The sequence below is a fragment of the Ambystoma mexicanum genome, chromosome 3p, assembly GCF_040938575.1.
Source record: "Ambystoma mexicanum isolate Mex_15411 chromosome 3p, UKY_AmexF1_1, whole genome shotgun sequence".
Taxonomy (NCBI): Eukaryota; Metazoa; Chordata; class Amphibia; order Caudata; family Ambystomatidae; genus Ambystoma; species Ambystoma mexicanum.
This window is the reverse complement of record NC_090925.1, coordinates 194,282,415-194,301,989: the sequence shown is the minus strand read 5'-3', so window position 1 is coordinate 194,301,989 and position 19,575 is coordinate 194,282,415. Positions and strand designations below refer to the sequence as shown.

Genomic DNA, 19,575 nt, shown 5'->3' with positions numbered 1-19,575 from the left:
ACTAGGGTTCAGGACCATTTATGCTATTGTGGGGACAAGGTAAGCGTTACAGTGGGGGCCCTGGAGGATACCAGCGGAGAGGTGGCACAGGCGATCCGCTCGCTACAGAAGGAAGTCACAGCAAATAAAGAGAAGAACAAAGACTTGGAGGCAAGATCTTGTAGGAATAACATCCGTGTGGTGGGGGTCGCGGACTCAGTCCCACAGCAAAACATGGAGATCTTCATGGAAAAGTACATCCAAGAAGTCCTACAGGCACCGGCGCTGTCATCACAATTCTTGGTTGAAAGGGTGCAACAAGTGTCAGAGGTGGCCCCATGGCCAGGCCAGAACCTCTGCCCAATAATAGCTCGATTACTGAACTACAGGGAGCGTGACATGGTTCTTCGCAGAGCCCGCAAGCTTGGAGACCTACAACATGATAACGTCCAGGTGTCCTTTTACCCAGACTTCACCCTCTCAGTCTCGGGAGGATAGCTTAGGGGCAACGTGCTCGCCTTGGAAGCAAGATGACAGGGAGCAACACAGGTTTGATCCCCGGTCCACGCTTAGAAACCTCTGGGTATAAAGAGCATTATAAATAACATATCATATCATATCACCCCGTTGGTAGAGAAGGCAAACCCCTCTTTCCTGGTGGCAAAACGCGCCCTCCATGACTGCAGATTATAGTACGCTATGCTTTATCTATAACACTGTGCGTACTACACAGAGGCAAGACACACTTTTTACTGACCCCGGGGCAGTGAAGGACTTCCTAGAGGCTCTGCAGAAGGAGTGAGAGGATCCACAAACCAGGGATAAGTGATAATGTCTTGGTACTTGTCTGAGATTGAATACTGACTAGTGCAGGAAAGATTGACCCTGGCAAACTGAGACCGTTGTGGACCACGCTGTCCTAATACTGATATGAGTAGTTTGTTTCTGGTGGGTTATAGATATGCTGGTCCATGTAACGAATCAGTGCAGTTGCTGAGCAATGATGCTATTGCAAAGGCCTCCCCCCGAGGGCGGACGAGGCGGGCAGTCCTCTTTGGTGGTGGAGTCCGGCACCCCCGGGCTGTGGCCCACACTGGTCTGCATATTGGGGACGGGAAAGAGGGTGGAATATTTCACTGCTAGTTGGGGGTGGGCAGTGTGGATGGGGGTGGGCGCACTAGGTGGCAAGAGTGAGGTTGGGTGGTGGGGAGTGGGGGAGGGAATGTTGGGAGTTAACTTTTCAAAATGATTCACGACTCTTGGGTTTAGATTTCATTCATGGTGAGGTGTGGGAGTATTTGGAGGCAGGGCTAGTCTGCCAGAACAATTTGGGGCCTCTGGCTAGTTGCAAGATACCAATCTGGAATGTGCAAAGGCTAAACAACCTGCATAAGGCCCACAAGGTGATCCGGTATTGTGAAAGTCATGGAGCCAAGGTGGTCTTCCTACAGGAGACCCACCTAGTCGGTGGGGTGAATGAGGGGGTTGCCAGGTCCTGGGGGGGCTTGTAAATATTACACCTCCTACTCTACATATTAGGCTCGGGTCATGACATTCATACACAAGTCACTCCGGTTTCGTACCATGGAAACTGATCGACCCTATGGAGAGGTTTGTAATTGTCTTGGGTGTTGGTGGCACACGCTGGTGACGTTTGTCAATATCTATGGCTCTAATTTGGATGACCCTTCTTTCTTTGAGTCACTACTATCCAGGCATCACAAATACCTGCATACCAATATGGTGTGGGCATGTGATTTCAATATCATCCTAGACCCAGTGAGAGATAGATCAGCTGGTGGAACTCACCCGTTATCTTGGGCAACAGAGGTAGTGTGGAGGTGCATGTCTGAGTTGCAGTTGGTAGATGTGTGGAGGTTGCTCCGCCCGGAGGGTAGGGAATACTTGTTCCACTCATCCATCCATAATACCTCCTCGCGCCTAGACTATATGCTAGTGAGCCTGCCCCTAGTGAGTAGGACGATCAATTGTATACTTCTCCAAAGAACGCTGTCTGACCACTCGCCTGTGCTCTGGTTCCTAGCCGCGGGTGGTGAGGGTACCCCTTGGCCCTTCTGGAGATTCAAGGCCACAGCCCTATCTGACATAGTATTCTGGAGTGAAGTGCTTTGCCTCGTCAAGTCAAACTTCCAAGAAAACTTAGGTTCAGTCTCCACAATGAGTCCCACATGGAAGGCATTTAAGGTAGTCCTGCGGGGGTGATGTCCGTCCCTGGAATTAGGAATGTTAAAGACGATTCGAAGACAACTAACCGAAATTAAGGAGCACGAGAGTGGGGTTGAGGAGGAGGGGTGTGCTGACTCCAGAGCTGGTTTGAGGAATGCATTAGACAGCTTCAATAACCTAGCTGAATGCAAGGTTAAATACCTGGCCTGCCCGGCAATGGCTCGTCGATATGGAGAAAAGGGCCGGCCAGGTAGATTGTTGGCAGCAATGATCCGATGTGGGAGGGGAGCCATGGATATAGCCGCCATGCATACTGATTATGGTGTTGTGGTGGTAAAACCGGATGCCGTTCTGGACACCTTCCGTCAATACTATGAATGTCTATATGCATCTAGGGGGTCATTACCCAAGGGGCAACTAGAGAGATATGTGAGCAAAGCATCCCTGCCTGTGTAACAGTGAGAGGCGGTCGAGGCGCTGGCTAAGCCTATTAGACATAATGATATCCTACTGGCAATATGTGCCTTACTTTCTGCCAAAGCGCCTGGCACGGATGGTATAACACCAGAATTTTACAAGGAGCTTGGCCAGAGGTAGTTAAACATCTACTGTCTGTGTGGGAGGAAGGGATGAAGGTGGGGCAGCACCCCCCTACTATGCAAGAGGCAGTGGTAACTCTGATCCTGAAGCCCAAGATGGACCCTCTCGACTGGGCCTCGTACCACCCTAGTTCTTTGCTGAACCTAAACCTTAAAACTTTTGCTAAGGTGCTGGCAGATCGACTGCTCCCGTATCTCTCGACCATTGCCCATGCGGACCAGTCAGGCTTACTTCCTGGGAGATCAACCTCGCTGGATCTACATAGGCTACTTGCCATCCTGGTTCATATTGACCCCAAGGTACATGCAACGGCAGTGCTACTTGACACGGAGAAAGCATTAGATTCTATCAAATGGAGCTAACTATTTGAGGTATTGCGACAGGTGGGCATCCCCGAATACTATATAAACGCTCTTATAGGAGTGGATGGCAAGCGATCCAGGGCCTTTATCTTGGGTCACGGGACCAGGCAGGGATGCCAGCTATCACTACTGCTCCTCGCAATCGCTATTGAGCCATTGGTGGCCCGGCTACGCAAATTCCATTAGACAAGGGGCCTGGCACTGGAGAATTAGTATCATTATATGCGGATGATGCAATCCTGCAGTTCAAAGACCCCACAATTAATTTGCAACCACTCTCTCAGGAGATAGCGCAGTTTGGTCGTGCCTCGGGCCTTAGCATAAACTGGTCAAAGTCGATCTTGTTCCCACTAAATGAGTGTACTGTTAAGCCCCTTGATACTTGAGGCTATAGATGGGAGCAGATGTCAGTCACGTACTTAAGAGTGCGGCTGAGCCGTGATGCCCCAACGTTATTGTAGGATAACCACATAAGATGGCTGCATGCTCTGAAGTCCAGGGTAGAGGGATGGTGAAAACTCCCCCTTTTACTGCTAGGTCAGATCGTGGTAGCCAAGGGGATAGTGGTCCCCAAACTACTCTACATTTTCAAAAACATCCCTCTGTGGCCGGGAGCCAGTTATTTCGCTGAGTTGAAGGCCCAGCTGGTTAAGCTGGCATGGCATCCACGGGCCCCCTTTATAAAATGGGACACTTTGGTTCTCCCCTGGGAATGTGGAGGCGTCTGTGCACCAGATGTGGGGTTGTATTTTCTTGTGACACAGCAGTATTTTGCGTCCTTCTCTATGCCGGGTGCCCCCTACTACCCTCACATATGCATAGGAAAATGATTGGGGAATCCTTTCTCACTACAAGGGGTCCTGGTGTTGAGAAGAGTGTCGGATACATGCAAATTCAACCCAGTAGCGTGCACAGTGCATGCATGGAACAGGGTTCTGAAGCGATTGCAGGTTGAGATCCCCTTTGACCCGGGCCTTCAGCTTTGGAATGTTGAGTGCCTGCCACCGACATGTGACAAAGCTGTGGTTCGGGAGTGGCAGGGAGTGGGGATCGAACATGTGGCTGATTTGAGGGAATATTTGTATCACAGGAGCAATTCTCTACTAAGATGGGTGCAGGATTCGGACATAGACAACAGTATTTCAGAATCTGTGCAGTCTTTAAAGAGTGGTCCCTGTCGGTCCCCAATATGCAACCTGCACTCCCACTGCTAAAATACCTACTAGGATCTCCCTCTGCGAGACGGGTGGTCTCTGCGCTGTATGGGCTAATCCAACGCGATTCTCCCCGAAAGACCCTGAAGTGTAGATGACGATGGGAGGAAGATAACAGGGTTCCCTGTACAGACAACCAGTGGGCAATGCTCTGTGAGCGTACACATAGCGGGGCATTTAACACAGGGTTACAGTTGATCCAATTCAAAACCCTGCATACGGTGTACCTAGCCCCAGCTCGCCTTCATCTGTTTAATCACACCAGTGCGGGCAGTTGTCCAAGATATAATGCTGAATGGCTGACTTCATTCATATGTTGTGGCTATGCCTTAGGCTGCGTGACTTCTGGGAAGGGGTGGTGGAGGCAGTCTCCAATATGCTCGGCCGTGAAGTACCCTGCAAACTGCTGTGCCTTATGCTTGGCTGGCCCCCTCGGATAGCTAAGCAGAGCTGGAAACGGCTAACAACATGCATGATAGTCGCAAGGAGATGTATTCTGTTGCGATGGACTGGCTCGACCCCTCCTGGAATCCGGACTTGGCTCAGGGATCCGGTCTGACTCAGTGTTACCGATAAAGAATATAGTCGCCTATGTGGGCAGCAGAACAGACCCAAGAATATATGGGTCCTTTTGTGTCCTACCGGCTGGCTCAATGCCCCGAATCGGAACTGGAGAAGTCACTGGCTGTACCGCAGGCGATGGATTTGAGTGCAAGTCTGACAGAAAAAAGAAATGCTGCGTCACAGTGTTTCATGAACAAGACCTACCCCTCAAATTATAAACTACCTGTTTGACTCAGCTGTTTCTTTGCTGGTAATTTGCTCATGATGAAATGCTGTTGTGCCCCACCGCATTAATGTATTGTTGAATGGTTTTGAGATGTCAATCTCTTAATAAAGAGTTTTTTTTAAAAGAAGCTGCATGTTATTACTTATCTCAAAGTACAAAATGAAAACGTTTTTTCAATGCATTTTGTTAAACTGTTTAAACTATTTTTCTGCAAGATATTGAAAGCTGAATATTAGCTTTCTTAAATCCAAGCAGATTCGACACTGATGATATGCATCAGCAAATGGAAGACCTTTTACAATAGATGAAGCAAGAGGCCAGATATTAAAGGGGAGGGCTGTGTGTGCTGATGTATACCCCCTACCGTATGTAAGAAGGGTATTGCAAGTCACTGCAGAGTTCCCTGACCTTATAAAGGGACTCAGCCTTTGGCCTCATTCCTCTATTTGGTCACAGAACTCCTTGGGGACTCGCAATGTCCTTTAAGTGCACCATAGCCGGTACTTTATCCCATATATTACAGGCTAGGTGTGACATCACAACTGACCTGTAATAAGAAAATGACATCAGAGCTGCTTTGTAACCAGTTATTAAGCTTCAGTTGTGACGTCACAACGCCAGCTGCCACTATAGCACGTAATTAACAACATGACAAACTTTTTAAATTCCTTTCTTGTAAAATGCCTCTCGGTGATACTTTACAGCCATTAAATGATAAGGAACTGTTTATTGAAATATGTTTATTTTGTGCACTGCTGGAGTTTAACACAGGAGGGCAAAGATCTACATGTCATTTATTTTAACGCACAATACAAAACGTTTTTAAAGGCATTTTATTAAACTGCTGACATAATTTTATTCGAAGCTGCATATTTGTTTTTTTAATTCCAGATTCTAAATTGATTCTGTTAATCAGCAACCAGAAGGTCTCTTCTTTTGCAATGAAGAGGCCGCGTTTCAAAGGGGATGACAGTTTTCCGTGACCTTATATCGCAACTCGTCCCTCGGCGTCATTCCTCTATTTGGTGATTGGACTCCTCGGTGTCTTGCAATATCCTTATAACATATGGTAGGGAGTACTTTCTCCCTTATATAAGGCCTGGTATGAGGCGGTGTAATTTCTCTGGCTGCGTGGGTGGCATTTCTGGTTCTCTGTGTTTACAGTTCAGACCCCTATGCGCCAGAGAGACACAGCTTTCTTGAGGTGACTGCTAAGTGGCTAGCCCCCCTGGGAGAATAGGTGGGATGCTTACTACACCAAACGATCCTAAGGAACTGATGACGGGCGTTCTATAGGAGAGTAGCTGGTAGTAAGGGTGAACTTCGGATGACACCTGCAGTGCCTTTTCTCTGCTACTATTGGAGGATGTCTTTTATTCGCTCAGTAGGTTTCCATCATGGTAACAGCCCTCCCTGGGCGAGTGGTGGCTTCCCAGATATTTATTTATTTGATTTATTTGTACACTTGTATAGCGCTGAAAGGCAGCTAGGCGCTGGGCGATAGGCCGCGGCATTGCTTCGGGCACTCCGCAGGGGTGCCCTTGCTAGCAAGGATACAGTGCTGCCAGTTGACGAGCCTTTCTCCTCCACCTGCAGACATCAACATGGCGCTGAGGAAGATCGTCAAGCTGCTGAAGCCCGAGAAGGAGTTCGTCCAGGATGGCGAGCACATGGTCATCCGCACCCTGACCACCTTTCGCAACTACACCATGGATTTCATGCTGGGCGTCGAATTCGAAGAGGACTTGGGCTCTATTGATGGGCGCAAATGCCAGGTGAGCAAGTAGCGCCCGCCACCTCTAGGGTGTCAACAGAGGTGACTCTGGCTGCCAGGATGAGATGTAAGCCTTCTACAGCAGGTGCTTGGGTGTGATTTCAGCAGCTCGAGGAGCTCAGAGGTTCACTGAAAGGCCCCTCGAACCCCTCAAAGCCTAATTCTGAACTAAAGGTTCTAGGAAAAAAGCAGAACAGTCTCGTTGACATAAAGGGTGCAAAGAGCCACCCCAAAGCACTGGGTGTCAACTGAACTGCATTTAGGCACTAGGTTGTTGGCTGGACAGCACTTCATCACTATATGTGGAATAGAACCACTTTTAGGTGGTAGGTTACAAACTGAATCGCCTCTGGGGTGTCAAGAAATCACCTTTAAGCAGTACAGTGTGATCTATACCCGACCTAGGAGCTAGGTAGTGATTCGACAGCTTCTAGGAACTACATTGGAAACAAAACTACCATTTGGTGCTAGGTTGCAAGCTGGGCCGCATCTAGCAACTTTAAACACGAGGCTGTGAACCTGATCACCTCTAAGGTGTTATCTAAATCACTTCTAGGGGCTAGTGTGCATGTGGACGCTATACTCAATCCCCCAGCATACACCACACTGGTTCAGGAGTTGGAGAGTGATGAAGCTGCGGTCTTACCGTTGCTCTCACTGCTCAAACTGGTAAAGGTGCTGCCACTTTGCGCCAACTGTGATGGTAAGGAGAAGGGAGGTCGGCAACACCTCCACTCTAGAGCTTATAGCACATTAGCACCTTGGCCGGTGGCACCAGCCAATCAGGGAGCTCGGAACACGGACTGACACTACTAGTGTCAACCCGCGTTCCAAGCTGCCATATGCCTGGTTCTCCTGCCTGCCATCTTCCCCTACCAACCCTAATCCCCCCACCCCCTCAACCCCCCATCCTACTTACCTGATTGTGGCGGCGGGCAGCTCCTGTCAATTCCTGTCCTAGTTTGTCCACCGTGGACATGGAAAAGGGGTTACATACGGAGTCCGCCTTCCAATTCTATGGCCGCCATGTTGGTGTAGTATTTTCTCTCCGTGAACGGGACTCTGAGCCAGGCAGCCCGTTCAAGGAGAGAAAAAACGTTCCTTTAAAAAAAAAAACATTGGCCCCCCGTGTAGCATACTACACGGGGGCTAATGGCGATATGCCCCGAGGTGGTGGGCCCAACCTGTAGGTAATGGCCCGCCACCCTCGTTAAGGGACCCTTGCTGTGCTCGGGCCCTTACCATTGGCGGCAGGCCATTACCTACAGGGTGGGCCCGCCACCTCGGGGCATATTGCCTCATTATAGTGGATGGTGTTCATACCCACCAGGGGCATAGTAGGAATACTGGAGGGGGTGCCAAGATTTCCCCATCAAGCTATGGAGTGGAAGGCGCAACAAGCTGCAACCAGCACTTTATCACACACCATTCAAGAGAACGGTAGCTGCATAGCTCTATATGATTGCTGTGCCCCCATATCTTCCAGTCTAATGCCCTGACGTTTAAAGATGACATCCTTTTATGCCTTTTATGCCTCTTCCCCAGAATTCTGCATGGCACTCTCCAAGCCCCCCTCACCCACCTAGGCAGGAATGGAGATAGCAGATAGCGCAGGTTATAGCATGCACGGTATAGTCAGTGTTATTATATACTGTGCAACACCATAGTCTGTTATCCAGACAATATTTAACACATTATTTTAAAACATGTTAGTAAAAATTAGTTTCCAGTCTGAAAGGTCAAAGGGCAGAACAGACAACGTGCAACTAAAAATGAATAAAAGGAAATCCTGCAAACATATATGTGCATTAAATGTCCACCCATGTTGTTCTCCACATTGCAATGTGAAATGGGAGGAAGCGAAACGACTGTGTGTATTTTAAAATCAGTGCAAAACACTAATTTGCTACGAGAAACTATTTTGCAAGTGATGTCATGTTCCTGGGACATATACTGTGCACAGCTGCCATCTGCATGGTCTCTGGGTGCTCTGGTGGATCTGAAAAAGAGGGGAATCATTTAGGTTAGTGGAGAGAGATGGAAAATGCAAGATAACTTTGCTTTTTGTGTTGGTGCGTGCAGATCGGAAGTAGCCAGTCTCTGCAGGCAGATATGTACCTATGTGGTTTGTGTTGAGGGTATGGAGGCATTTGTATCCGGAAGGCAGCCTCGTGTGCCCCATCTAGCGACCTTTCCCCAGACATATTTACCAACTCGTTGTTTGCCAAAAACACCCTCGCTGTACACATCTGCCAAACATGATATTTCAAACACACCCACACTTGCCGAACACACCTCCCTGAATAACCCAATCTTTACATCCGCCGTAGTCTTGTTCTTGCACTTGTTCCGTTCCACAAGCTCCGTCTATTTTTTTCCATCTGGAGGAATGAAGTCAGCCCAAATGCCTGCAAAGTCAATTAAAAGACACTGAGAAAAGACTTTGAACACATAGCAAGTTTATTAAAGAAAAAAAGACCACATTTTATAGTCCTGTCTATTGTAAATATTTCAAAAGAGTCTAGTCCACTCTCCCTGAATGCATTTTCGCTGTTTTTTGTGCACTTTTTTGGGGGGGAAAAATGTATATGGTATGGGGATAAGGTATATATGGGGTTGGGAGATGGGCATAGAAGATGAGACACATTTCAATTGCTCATTTATTTTGACACTTTTGGCGTATTTTTTGGTGTTATAAATTCCACAAATTGCACTATTTGTTTACATTCATATGCCTGTCATTTCGAATTATTTGTAAAAATGTTGATATGGTTGGTTTTGTTCTTCCTGCACTAACATTCAAACTGTGATGCCACCCATCAAGCTTATTGTTGCTTTTTGGCATTCCATTTAATACAGCAGTGTAGCCGTTCCATATTTCAAAGTCTATTTTGAGGTGTCTCCTGCTTTTTCTTGTTTGATTGCCCAGCCTGGACACCATGCCATGGTAACGGTGCGCGGTATAAGTCAACTTAACATAACATAACATCCATGTTTCTTCATAGTAGCCCAAAAATGCACGCTGTTCATTTCAATACTCTCAAAAACATATCTGTGATCATTTCTTCATACACAGTGACTACATCATGCGCACAAACGAATGCTAGAGCACACAATTTGAGCAAATTGTATTGAAAATGACTGTCATTACAGTATCTATGTTATAGAATAAGGTTTTTGTATTTCACACCAAATAGACTAGCTGTAATGGAAAAAACAGCCTTGAAAGTCACTCTTGGGGAATATTTGTTGATACGCTTTGATCGCAGAAAACTCAAAATCTACTGCGTACTTTCCTCCTCTGTTCTCTCGTTGTATTCTAAATACTTCCCTATAATATTTAGTTATGTTATTGTCCATTAGAATGTACACTAAGGGAAACACAATTCCACGTCGTGTATTGTGTACAGTTGCTTAAAAGCTTTGGGACACGATTTGAAAGTACCATCCATTAACCAATAGTCATGTCTCCTAACATTTTCAGGCTCATTTCATCGGCAAATACTAAGAACCTATTTCTGTTGTTTTCACTATCAATAACTAACAAATGCTCACTCTGCTGAGTGCACTTTAAATTCCTGTGGAATGCGCAACTCTACTTTTGATTTAGCTACTACAGGAAGTCTTTTTGTCAGTGTTCGCAATTTACAAATGCTGTGCTTTAGTGAAAGTTCGTTGGGAACTTGCCCAATTACATGAGCTGGTATTCCTTTGAGTAATCCTCGCACCAGATCCTTTGTAGAAGTAGAGCCTGATTTTGCCCTTTGCTTCATGTTTAGAGCTTTTTGTTTAATCTCTACTCTTTGGACCTCTGATGCACGATGATGACCAGGAACATACAAAGGGGCCGATTCATGGAATAAATGTGCACCGAAAAGATAAGCGCAAGCATGAAAATCCCAGCGCAAGCGTGAAAATCGCAGCACACGCGTGCCAAAGCGTCGCACATCGATTCATGGAATTCAGTGCGCGTGTAAATCCTGGGATGTGCGCTAAATTCGTGGGTTGCGCACGCGGGCGCACACGTCACTAACAGCGTGCGCTACGTGCACAGGGAAAGCGCACATAGCGCAGCGCACACAAGAAAAGTGGGCGTAACACGGGGCGTAACACGCGTAATGGGGAACAACGCGTGAAAATGTGGGCGTTACAAGGGAAGTACAGGAGGTAAATGCTTGCAACGCCCACACGTGCGCTAACAACACGTATTCATGGAATCAAACAGGGGAAAGGCGTGCGTCAAAAAAGACGCGCTAATCCGGAAACACGTACGCCAGCAGGAAGCAGGTGTAAGCAGCCCCGCTCAGCATAAAAGTGCGCGCAAACAACAAGCAAGCTCAGACGCTACAATGAATATACCGTTCCTCACAGCAGTAGTCGTGGGACACCGCAGGAGGATAGCCAGGCCCCACATTTGTTTACCCAGGACCAGCCTTTTTGGGATGCCTGATGACCAGGTGTATTGGAGGTACAGGTTTCCACCACACATAATCCTAGACCTGGTGAGGGAGTGGGAGGATGACCTCACATCATCCACCCTGTGCTCGCAAGCACTGAGCCCCTTGGAAAAGGTGCTCAATGTACTGCACTTCTTGGCTACTGGTTCATTTCAGCGGACAAGTGCCATAGTGGGGAGGGTGTCACAGGCCATGCAGTCACACTGCCTACACCAGGTGTTGGACATCATGAATGCACGCCCCTCAGTCCGCAGGCACATATACATGCCCAGAACACATGCAGAAAGGCAGGCCGTGGTCCAGGACTTTTACGGGGTGGCTCACTTCCCCAAAGTGCTAGGTGCCATTGATTGCACCCATGTGGCTCTACGTCCTTCCAGGGCCAGTCAGCACATCTATCAAAACCGCAAGCACTGGCATTCAATCAACATGCAGGGGGTATGTGATGCCAAGGGAATCATCACTTCAGTATATGCCAACTATCCAGGGTCAAGCCATGATAGTTTCATATTCAAAATGTCACCCCAAAAACGGGACCTGGAAGCTGGGCGGCATGGTGACACATGGCTGATTGGCGAGTATAAATGCCTCTGCACATGCATGCATGTCAGACACTGAGTAATGTGAAAACCCCACTAATGATAGACATTATCACCTCCCCAGGGGACAGTGCCTACCCTCTGAGCACCTACATGATGACGCCAATTCGGAACCCCACCACACGACCCGAGGTAAGATACAACACAGCCCATATTGCAACCCGGGGCATAGTGGAGCGCACATTCAGAGTGCTGAAGTCACGCTTTCGCTCCCTTGACCGCTCTGGTGGGCAGCTGCTATATGCGCCCCCAGTAGTGTGCAGGATCAGAGTGGCAGCATGTGTCCTGCGCAATGTTGCAACCCGGCGGGGCATGCCGGTGGACATGGTGGTGCCCCCACATGCACGGCCGCTGCGCATGGGAGGTGAAAGGGCACGTGGTGAGGCAGCCCGTACCCAGCTTGTGGCAAATTACCTCACCTAAAATCCCACCCCTGCGGAGTGCACACAGCCCTGGCACATACCAGCTGACAATCAATGATGATGACAAAAGGGACAGTCAACTGTCACAACCATACCAGCCTGAGATTGTTCACCTGGAAGTGTTACATTGTGTGCATCCCTAGCTACTTAAAGACACCCAATGCTGTGTCACAAAAAGACACACATTCATGCAGCATGAACGACTACCCCCTTGCAAAATACCACATCAAAATAGTGCCATGTCACCCAACCCCTTTCCATCTCAGCTACCCAACACACCATGGCATGGAATGCAATGTGAAGGCAACCAAATGAATGCACAACACATGACACAAGTGTCACAAAGTGCACTGTCCCTAATGGAAATAGGCTACAGACAATATGCTCAATTAGAAACAGCACACATGAACAAATACTTACCAGCAACACAAAACATCAGTACAGGATGAAACAGTGGCAATATATGACAGTAAAAAATTAAAATAGTGCAAGTGTCACAACCTGACTAAGGCAGCACATCGACCCCTTCCAACTGCAGAGTGTTGCTGTCAGGCAAATGTGTCAGTGGACTGCATACAACATGAACTGCATTTGCAATTGAGATGGGCTTGGTAAGACATGAAGAAGCTACATGTATATAAGGATCGAGACATGGATGCACAAGCAAATATCAATCCACCATGCAGTGGAGAATTGAACAACAATCCCCACTAGGGATCTACACACAGTTTTGACTACAGACTGGCCACACAACTCATGGGAGCCCAATGTCACTGTGTAAGTTACTGTCACTTGGTCACACACCCTTTGCAAGCCCATGGAAAGGGGAAGCAGGAGGGGTGTGTGTGTCAGGAACCCAAGCATCTAACCCAAAGACAGGACATGCCTGCATGTGCCCAGCTGGAATACACAGTGGATGCCTACGGGAGCCACACAAAGCAACACACTGTAAAAAAAAAGAAATAAAAAAAAATCCAAAATGGCCATGTGTGGACCAGGGAGGGGGGGGAGACCACCCAGGAGGGACGAGGTACAGGGTGCACCCCAACACCCACATGCATGGATGTTGAGAGAAAAAAAAACCTCCATGGGCTCATGGGCTCATGGCCTGCACGGCTACGCTACAGTGGGAGAACTGTTGTCGCTGTCATCACCCTCTGCTGCTACATCAGGAGGGGGCCATAATATGGGAGGCAGACCACGCAAAGCCCTGGTATGGTCCTCCATGGCAGCAAGCATGCGGATCTGGAAGGTTTGGTTCTGGAGGATAATGGTACAGAGATCCCCATGCAGCACCTCACGGGTAGCATGGCCTCGCGTGATGCCCAGATCTCCTGACGGGTTGCTTGGAGCTCAGCTGACAGTGTACTTGTCAGCTGCTACAGCTGCTGTTCTGCCCTTGTACTCCGCGACACCTCAAGTTCACCCAGAGTATCTCTGAGGGACCTGCGTTCTAACCTGAGGGCTTCCCTGTGGGCCTGTGACTCTACAGATATGGCTGTACGCAGAGTCTCCAGTTCAGCCCGTCGTACCCTGTCAGACGCCAACATGTCCTCCCTGTGCAAGTGGCAAATGGAGTCTGTTGCCTGCTGCTGGAGCTCCATCTGCCTCTCAGGGGGGAGAATGGAAGTGGCCACCCTATCTATTGCCTGAGCCATCTTTTCACTCAATGCCCCCTGTTGTGCTGCTATACTGTATATGGAGTTCTCCCACACAGTATTGCCTGGTGGCGCACGGCCACCTCATTGGCGGTCACCACACCTGTTTGGGGCAAGGCGATGTGCACCTTGCTGTGCTTGCACTGCCTGAGGCTGCAGGACTTCATTCCTCCTTTGATCTGCTGGCCCAGGAATAGGAGCAAAGATTGTGGAGTGTGACCCTGCATCCGTAACCGCCACAGGCAGACTTTCCAACACTGAAATCCCCATAGAGGGGTCTACCCCCTGTGCAGGTGGGTTGGACAGAACAGCATCCCTGCCAGAAACACTCACCTGCGACGGCACATATGTCTCAATGTCTGATTCAGCACCTGATTCATAGAGGTCTCCGGAGGTGTACCCAGAGACACCCGTGGACAGCATGGTCTGTAGGAGAAATGGGTTTTCACCCACCACCACCCCACGTCCTCCACTGGTGGCCGATTGTGGCTGTGATTCCTCCTGGGTCTGCACCATCTCCTCCTCCTCAATAGCATCAAGTGCCTCATCACCTGCAAAAACATGAAAGATAACAAATGGAAACAGGCATGAGCACCATAGCACACACACATAGGCCTGACGAGGCAGAGAACCAGTACATAAATGACACATGTCCCACATGACAATAACCCTGGCATGCATGCACTGTCAATGAGTTGGAAGGGGAGGCAAAAAGCAGACACTGAGGACTCCAAGATGGAAAAGCAACACATGTGCTGCATGCTGGATAGCACTGGCATCACACATTAGCCTGTGAGTGGCATGTCCAATACACATACATGACACATGCCAGCACACAGATGGCACGTAGGATAGCCATGGTACATTTGACAAGTACAGCCATATGGTAGGAAATAAGTACTGTCACCCATCCATGTGAGATGGACATCATGAGATAAAACATGCAAAATAGTGTGACAAAACACGCGTGTGCCACACGCTGCAACAAATTCAGTGTTCACTGATGCAGTGATGGCAGGCACATGGATACATCAATGGTTGGTCACTTCAACATGACAGAAGACAGCAGTCATGTACAACATTCAAACAGGGCCCAAAAATGATTGTGTGCAGGCCATGTGTAGGTGAACATTACTCAATCAGCCTGAATGGTGAAATCATTCCCATAACAAGGTAATAAATGTGGGCCATTGTGGGGTGTAATCTATGACTGAAGTATGTTACATTTGTGGCAGTACGGCAAATAAATGTGTTTTAAAAATAGTAACGATTAGAACAATCAGGATGAATGAACAGGAAAAAATTTAGAACAATATTGTTGCAAGATGACAGTTGAAGGGCAACTGCAGTAATCAGGTGCAAATTGGCAACTGTGGTCAGAAGGGATACTGTCATACCCAAACCCAAGGCCGGGGAATGGTTTGAAGGGACCACATAGGTGACCCATACCAGTTATAACTACACAGCCTCAGCTGGCACTCAATCAGAACACATCGCCAAAGCAACATACACATGGATTGCACACACATGCATGGGCACTCACCGGACAATGTTTCAAGATCTGGTAGGTCTCCCACGCCTCGGATATGATCCTCTGTGATGAAGCCTCCAGCGACAGACTCATGTTCAGTGAGTTGGTCGTCCTCTGGTGGAGACCCACCGCCAGTCACCAGAGTAGAGGCATGATTGGAAGCTAGCTTGTTCTTTGCTCTGCGTTTCAGGTCATTCCACCGCTTAGAGCAATCATCAGCTGTGCGCTTCACGAATCCAAGGGAACTAATGCGGTCCGCGATGGTCTGCCAGTGGGCCCTACGTTGAGCAGGTGTAGTCTTGCACCATGCAGTCACCGCCATTTCACGCCTATGTGCCAACACATAGGCCACAAGTGCATCTAGTTCGGCGTCATTGAAACTAGGCTTCCTTGACTTGCACGAGTGTGTAGCCGTGTCTGGGGTCCAAGAGCACCCTTCTTCTTCTTGGACGGTGGTGCGTAAACTGAATGGCTTACGCCGCTCTGGTTGGTAGGGGCAGAAGGGCAGGTGGACTGGGCACTGGAAGTTTCCAAAGGCACAATGACCAAAGGTCTCACTGCAGGCATTGGCTGCAGGGTGATGTTGGCAGGACCAACCTCGGTGTGATGGACTTGGACCCACACTGTTCCGGCTGGGAGACTCAGAGCTGGGGTGGATTGAGCTGCAGCTGCCCCTGCAGACTCCTCACCCTGGCTACTTGGGGCAGCAGATGACATTGCTGCCGCAGATCCACGTGACAGCAACTTTCACCGCGACACGTGGCTTAGACTTGGTGACACGGAAGTCAGCCTGGGAGTCATCCTGTGCCGGTTCAGTTGACAATATAGGCCGCTTTAACAAGGGCTGATCTGGGATGGTGTCAGCTACATTTCCCCCAACCATTGGCGTGGGGGCATAGGTGTCCCTGATTGGTCCTCCACACACTGGCCTCTTGGGCCACCCTTCACATCCTGGCCATGTCCCCTACCGCGCCGACCTCTTTGAGCTCAGCCACCTTTGCCTCCCTTACTGCTTGGTCGCCTCCCAACCATGGCACTGATTTTGTTGTGCATATGGGAGTTGCAGTAAACAATTGTCCTGGGCAATTGGGGTGAAAGGGGTAGGGTACTAGATGGAATTCTTACCCTAGTGCTCTAGCAAGGCTGTCTGTGACCCCTGGGGGAAGATGACCGGTCACGCAACACACAGGCACCCTGAAAACAATATTTAATGTGCACGCAACCCCTGGTAGAGCACGTGCGTGGAAAAATGAACCCGCACTATGCTGTGGCACCCAGAAACACAAATATAAGCGTACGCGTGGTACACGCAGCCTACAATGACCTCTGAACGGGTACGTGACAGTTGGAAAATACGTGCGCGACTCACCGTCTGCCTGGAAAAAGAACGTGAAAAAAGGCGTGCGTGTGCGCGTTGGCAACACCCCGCCAAAAGAAGAATTGAACGCTGTCTGAGTAAACAGGGAGTACGAACTGAACCCGTTGTGAAGTTATCGCGTGTGAACTGACAAGAAGTACAAGAATCACCTGCTCGCTCTCCACAAAAAGCACGTACAAGAAAATGGCGTCCTACGCGTACCTTTTAAGCCAGCCCACACGTGCAACGTCACTTACGCGCGTACGCGCTAAGGCCCTTTCCTCCATTTGCACGTCACACCCGGACGTGCAGTTTTTGCATGTGTACAATCAACATGCACCCGTGTTGAGAGAAACGCCCTTGCACGTCACGTCAAAGACGCGCTTACGTGCTAAGGGCCTTTCCTCGAATTACACGCTGACGTGCAGTTTTTTCACGAGCCAAATCACTCTGTATCAAGCTGGCCACGCAACAGCACACGGAAGACCACGCTTCTGCCCAGAAGGCCACTTTACTGCCCCCCAGACCGCTGAGCACGCTCCCACCTGCCATCTGCTGCTGCCTGCCTGCTGCCCATGTGCCCTGCTATTTGGTGCCTGGATGTCAGCCATCTGCAGGGGTGCAGTTGCTGTGACCACCCCTGCTGGAACAGAAGACTCCTGACTGGTGTTCCTTCACTCCCCAGCCCAGCCCCAGGATCCAGTTGCCCAGCCACACCTGCCTCGGGGGTTGCCATGTCTGACACAACACCATCCGGCACCCAGCGCAGAGACAGAGGGCTACCAGCTTCAGTGAAAAGGAAGTTGGTATCCCGGTGAAGCAAGTCCTGGGGCAGTATGATGCCCTCTTTGGAAGTTTGAGCGCCGACAATGAAGGACGGAAGAGGATCTGGATGGACATCGTCATTGCCATCTACGAGGAGGGGGTGGCAGTCTGAGACTTTCAACACGTCCGGAAGCGCTGGGAGGACTTCAGATAGAGGACCCTCAACAAGGCCCGGTGCCTCTCGAAGGCAGCGGATGCCAAGGGGTGCCGGGTCCGCCTGACCAACAACCAAATGAGGGTCCTGGAACGTATACACCCAGCGCTCCACCTCCAGGTCCTTGAGAGGCAGACCCATCTGGAGTCGAGCGGTAAGTGTACATGTGTACTGATTGGATGCTGTGCATGTTGAGGTGTGGCAGGAGTGTGCAGGTTGTACATATGTCTGTGTAGGGCCATGTATGCATGTGTATGTACAGGGAAATGAGCCTGCTGCATGTGAGTCCTCTCATGTGTGAGACACATCTATGGTGTATGTCTTGGTAAGCATGCTTGGCAAATGCAGGTGTGAGTGCACACATTTTTGAATCCTGTGTATGTACTGTGGCAGGGTTGTGGTGTCACACATGGATGCTGCTTCTACCTGCATGTATCTGCACTATGCAAATTTGCATGTGTGTGTATTTGACAAGTGTGCAACTGTGATACACCATGGATGCATGTGACACTGACATGTAGGAGGCCGATTGCCAGATGTGACATGGATGGGGATGTTATCAGAGCGACAGGTGGTGGAGATGTACAGCTGCATGTATGTGTGGTGGCGTTTGTGCATGTGTTCTGCACTCCCCGTGTTGCATGTGACATCAGGCTCACCTTCAGCAGTTCATGCTGTTGTTTGTGTATGGATGGTGCTGCCTGGTGCAACATTCCTGTTGTTGTGCTCATGTGTGTGAGTTGAAATGACATGTGCGTTGGGGAGTGTGATGCCATGTTTGAAGTTTGACACTGCCACTCATGTACAACTGTAATGTGTGTATCAGACCATTGTACAGTGCCCTGATGACTGCGTTCTATCTCTCCCTGTCTGTAGCGTCAACTGATGAATAGGGCAGAGATGGTGCTGTGGAGCAAAGCGGCAGGGATTGCACCGCCAGCCGGAGACGCAAGGCCCAGCTCCCCTCCCAGGTTGTCATCTCGTCGGGGAGTGAGGAGTCTGGTTCCGCGTCCGTGGCCGCAGCTGCCGAGGGTAGGTCCAAGAGGCGGAGGTTGGAGGTGGACTCCTCGGCAGCAGAAGGGGCAGCTGAGACCCCACAGGGTCCGATGGAGGAAGATGGCACGGAGTCATCCAGGTTGGTGGGGGGTTTGGTTGAGGAGGCTACCGTGGAAGGGTCACACACGGGGTCTGGAGGGGGGATTCCACTGTTGCTAGTGGTGCAGTCCAGGGGCAGGGACAGGAGGCAGCACAGGCCGCCGTGGAGGTGCCTGTGTGTAATCCAGTCCCGATCCTGTGACTGCATCATCCCGCACCAGCAGGGATGCCTACGTCCAGACCTGTTTTCAGGTATGCAGCTATATTAAAAGAAGAGCGAAGAGAAGAAGTAAGAAGGGAAACATGAAAACAAGAAGAAGAGAGGGCAAGAATAGATGCGAGAGAACGAAGGGAAGTGGAAGAAGGAATAACAGAATAGAAGGCAGCGAGATCTTGACGCCAGTCTCGTTCTTAAAGAACAAATCAGACCGAGCAACAAAATACAGGGGTGATGGGAAATTATAAGAGAAGTTTTCCCAATTAGAGAAAAAATACCTAAAGTACCACAAGAAGAGGAAACATATGATGCAGAAGGTATTGGAGAGAGGATCGATAAGTTATATCAGCAAAT

General features: G+C 49.3%; 1 protein-coding gene across 3 annotated transcripts in view; it reads left to right on the top strand.

Moving 5' to 3' along the window:
- The window catches only part of RBP5 (retinol binding protein 5), a 141,544-nt gene that overhangs the window by 31,659 nt on the left and 90,310 nt on the right, over positions 1–19,575 (top strand). For all 3 annotated transcript variants that reach the window (XM_069650613.1, XM_069650612.1, XM_069650611.1), the window contains exon 3: positions 6,729–6,907. In XM_069650613.1, coding sequence (XP_069506714.1) covers positions 6,729–6,907 — 179 coding nt within the window. The remainder of the gene's footprint in view (positions 1–6,728; positions 6,908–19,575) is intronic.